This window comes from Bidens hawaiensis, unplaced genomic scaffold, assembly GCF_021521415.1.
Source record: "Bidens hawaiensis isolate Kalapana, Puna unplaced genomic scaffold, B.hawaiensis_p1.1 tig00023393_1, whole genome shotgun sequence".
Lineage (NCBI taxonomy): Eukaryota > Viridiplantae > Streptophyta > Magnoliopsida > Asterales > Asteraceae > Bidens > Bidens hawaiensis.
This window is the reverse complement of record NW_027493663.1, coordinates 49,016-52,939: the sequence shown is the minus strand read 5'-3', so window position 1 is coordinate 52,939 and position 3,924 is coordinate 49,016. Positions and strand designations below refer to the sequence as shown.

The 3,924-nt window shown below is 33.8% G+C and overlaps 1 protein-coding gene across 1 annotated transcript; it reads left to right on the top strand.

The window, feature by feature from the left end:
* Positions 1-272: 272 nt before the first annotated feature.
* LOC143567351 (ubiquitin-ribosomal protein eL40 fusion protein) lies at positions 273-3,369 on the top strand. Its single transcript, XM_077053797.1, has 5 exons — positions 273-375; positions 441-527; positions 1,280-1,382; positions 3,021-3,087; positions 3,205-3,369. Exons 1-5 carry the CDS (start codon positions 273-275, stop codon positions 3,229-3,231), a joined length of 387 nt encoding a protein of 128 aa, XP_076909912.1. The 3' UTR covers positions 3,232-3,369.
* Positions 3,370-3,924: the final 555 nt, after the last annotated feature.

The following is a 3,924-nucleotide window of genomic DNA, read 5'->3' as shown; positions in this document are numbered from 1 at the left end:
CCCAAAACTGGACCCGGTGTACCCAGCCCATGGGTACAAACCAGATTTCAGTTCCTTAGATAAACCGTACCCGGATGGCCGGACTCGGACCCACCGGATTATCCTGTCAAAACGTGGACGACCTGACCAAAAACCTATAAGATCCGACAAAACCGGTTAAAAAACGGACCATAGTTGGGCCTGAAACGTCTAATGGGCCCAAAAGGCCCCATCTGGTAAACCAGAGTATAAAACCCTTGTTTGGTGTCCACAGTAGTCCAGTTATCAAAAAGATGCAGATCTTCGTGAAAACCCTAACCGGTAAAACCATAACCCTAGAGGTTGAAAGCAGTGACACCATCGACAATGTCAAAGCCAAGATCCAGGATAAGGAAGGTACGATTATTATTATTATCCTTTATTTAATTCAAACATATTTCTCAATTGTTCATATCATATAGGTATCCCACCGGACCAGCAGCGGTTGATATTCGCCGGAAAACAGCTTGAAGACGGCCGAACTCTTGCTGATTACAACATCCAGAAAGGTTTATTTCTTTTAGTTTCAGTGATTAGGAAGTTTAATTTGTCTCTGTTAGGCTTGAACTATTAATTGAGCTTGTAGCATCCCTTTGCTGCTATGAAGTCGATATCGCTGATATTTTGGTTATCCGTCGTATTGGTAAAATATCGATAATTAACGGTGATATTCGACTGATATATCACCGATTTTACTATATCAGCTTTTTAAGTTTTAGTAATTCTCAATTTTTAGTGTTTAATGTTAGTGTTTTAACTACTTTTAAGTCTTCAATCAGTTCTTACTTGTTACAATTGTTAGTGTTATGTAAGCTTCCAAAGGTTAATTAGTTTATGGTAGGAGAGTAAGGAGAGTATATTAATTGCTAGTTGTTAATGTTAAATTGCTATATATATAAATTCTGCATGATCTTAAAGTTGCCGATATACACCAACTGATATCTCAAATATCTGTCCTTGATCGATACCCAATATTTTTCAGCATTAGCTGCATAGGTTTGCTGTTTTCATAATTGCCATATATGAATTTAACTAGTATTATGTTATTAATCACTTGCCATATTGTTGGTTAATTTCGGGCAATATGCTACTTTAGGGTTCTATGTTTTGCTTATTAGCAGTATTGCTTTACTATTATTTGTTTAAAGTTTTTATTTATATAAAGAATGCATGAAGTACATTGCAATAAGATATTTTGATTGAATTTCATTATTTTTTGTAATGTTTGATTTTTAATCTTCTTTTATTATTGTGTTCTCAGAATCTACTCTTCATTTGGTTTTGAGGCTGAGGGGAGGAATCATTGAACCATCTTTGATGGCATTGGCTAGGAAATACAATCAAGACAAGACCATTTGCCGCAAGTGAGTTTTTCGTTTGTAATGCTGGTTCAGCATGTATTAATATAATAGTACTTGTTAGATAATATTAATAAGTTTTTTTTTCCTCAATATTATAGCTGTTTCTTATGCTTCTTGTTGTAGGGTTTCTATTGTAAAATTTTTATGTTCTCTTTACTATTTATATTTATTTGCAAGTATTTTACAGAAACTCTAAAATAGGTAATTTTTATGATGTGAAGATTTACCATTTATGTTACATACTATGGTATTAACAACAATTTTGGGTTATACTCATGTGCATTACCTCTATTTGACAACAATTTTTATACATCTTCTTTATGAGGTATATAACTCCCCAGATCTATCAAGCATCAACTCCTCTCTATTTCACTTGTAAAGTTCCACCTGAATGAACTTAGGTCTCGCATAACATATGCAAGTCTTAGCATGACACCATTTATGTGGTTAATTACTCATTTTACTAAATTTTTTAAACTATAACTTTAAATTATAAATTTAACTGTTCAATTAGTCGACCATGACTATTTTTGAGAAGGAACCCAAATTGTTTTTATGTAAATATGGAAATTCGTGTCCACAACTCCACATTAATGGTTTATGCTAAATGGTAAAGGGTGGGCTTCAAAAACTAATATTTCATTATTCCTTAGAAGCGCTTAAACCTACCTTGAAACTTAAGTTATGTACTTGGATGAAAATGAAAACAAATTTTTTATTTAATGCTCTTATATAATGTTAGAGCTGAACGGGTGCAAGGAAGATCTGCAAGGAAGATCATGAGTAGGGCATGGCGAATGGTGACGGTTTTGCGGGTGATCTGTAGTTATACCACTATCAAAGTTGTTCTTTTTGTATTATGCAGTCAAAATGCTTTTATATTTTTTGAAAACTGCATGATACTAAACAAACCAGTTTGACTGTGGAGATTACGAGTGTCACCCAAAACGCTGCCACTACCCGTCTTGTCCTTACTCGTGCTTCATCCTTCACCCCTTAAACTCTTACCATATATAAGAGCATTAAATAACAATTTTGTTATGATTTTCATCCAAGTACATAGCTCCAAGTTTCAAGGTATGCTTGAGCCCTTCTATGGAAGTATGAAAGATAAGTTTTTGAAACCCACGATTTAGCGAAAAACATTAATGGTACAGCGATTTCTATTTATACATAAAATATTTGAATTTCTTTTCAAAGATAATCTTGGTGATTAATTCTGAGTCTTTAAATTTATCATTTTGGTTTAAAGAATTTTGATAAAAGTGGGGAATTAATCAGAAAAATGTTAAAAGAAACTCACTGGGAGTTAATAACAAAATACAATATCTGCTTTCAGTTTTCATCAGGCTCGATCTTTTAAGAATTTATGGTTTGTTTTTGTAAACCTTTTTAAGTGTTTTTGGGATTTTGTTACTTGCTAAAATTTAGATTTTTATTTCTCCTGATCACGAAAGCTTGCCTTTTAGTTCAATTTTTTTTGTTTTGTTTTTTGAAGACGCCATCTATTTTTGATTCGGTTAGATTTTAATAATGCATATATACTTGAGTATGGTTTTACATACATGGAATGCTTTTGAACTTGTTTGGATTCATTTTTATGATTTGATTCCGGTTAACTTATGTATTGTATTGACCTAGGTGTTATGCGCGTTTGCACCCAAGGGCTGTAAACTGCAGGAAGAAGAAGTGTGGTCACAGCAACCAGGTAATCGCGCTCTCAACTTTCTGTTCATGTTTTAAAATAATTTATTTATGTGCCTTTTGTCGATTATTATATATTGATAATAAATGGATGAATAATTTTATTTTTTTTTGGCTGCAGCTAAGGCCAAAAAAGAAGATCAAGTGAAGACATCTGAGTGCTTTCTCTGTTGGAAGAGGATTATGCATGTTTATCATTAAAACATGGGCATCTTTTTTAGACATTTTTTGTTTGGTATGAAAGTAAACTTACTAAATTAACTGTTTTTCTGGTGACATTGTGCTTTGCTGTTGCTGTTGCTGTTGCTGATATGAGTGATACCTATCTTGGGAAAAAATAGCCTTAGTCCAAAGTTAACCCGACATATCTTGACTCAAAGCCATTTTTATTACCTCTTTTTAGAAGTATGCCTGGTTTGGTTTCAGTCAGCTTTGGGCTGAAAACAAACGTAATTCAAAGTTTCGGATTTAGAAAGGGTTGTTATATACAAACACCATCCCCATGGTGTGTGAATAAGGCTAGACGGCTCGTATAGGGCCTATACGAGTCGTATAGGCCTAACTTTTATTAACATGCATATGAGGGTGACAGTGTGGCAGCTTTTTGCAGTCTATACGAGTCGTATAGATATTCTTGTTCGTATAGACCCTATACGAGCCGCATAGGGTCTATACGACTCATATAGACAGCATGTCAGCTGTACTTTGGTCATATATTTATAATTATTTTATGGTCTATACGAGCCGTATAGATGGTATACGGCCCCGTACAGGCCAGATATCAGTTTTTCTTGCTCCAAACGTAATTATTTTTATGGTAGTTATATTTCAAAACGTAATT

What these genes read in the sequence shown, in the direction of transcription:
- LOC143567351 (XM_077053797.1), top strand. Translation starts at nt 273, where the DNA reads ATGCAGATCTTCGTGAAAACCCTAACCGGTAAAACCATAACCCTAGAG. An exon ending in CAAGATCCAGGATAAGGAAG is followed by an intron (nt 376 to 440) that starts GTACGATTATTA and finishes CATATCATATAG; the next exon opens with GTATCCCACCGGACCAGCAG. An exon ending in AGTGTGGTCACAGCAACCAG is followed by an intron (nt 3,088 to 3,204) that starts GTAATCGCGCTC and finishes TTTTGGCTGCAG; the next exon opens with CTAAGGCCAAAAAAGAAGAT.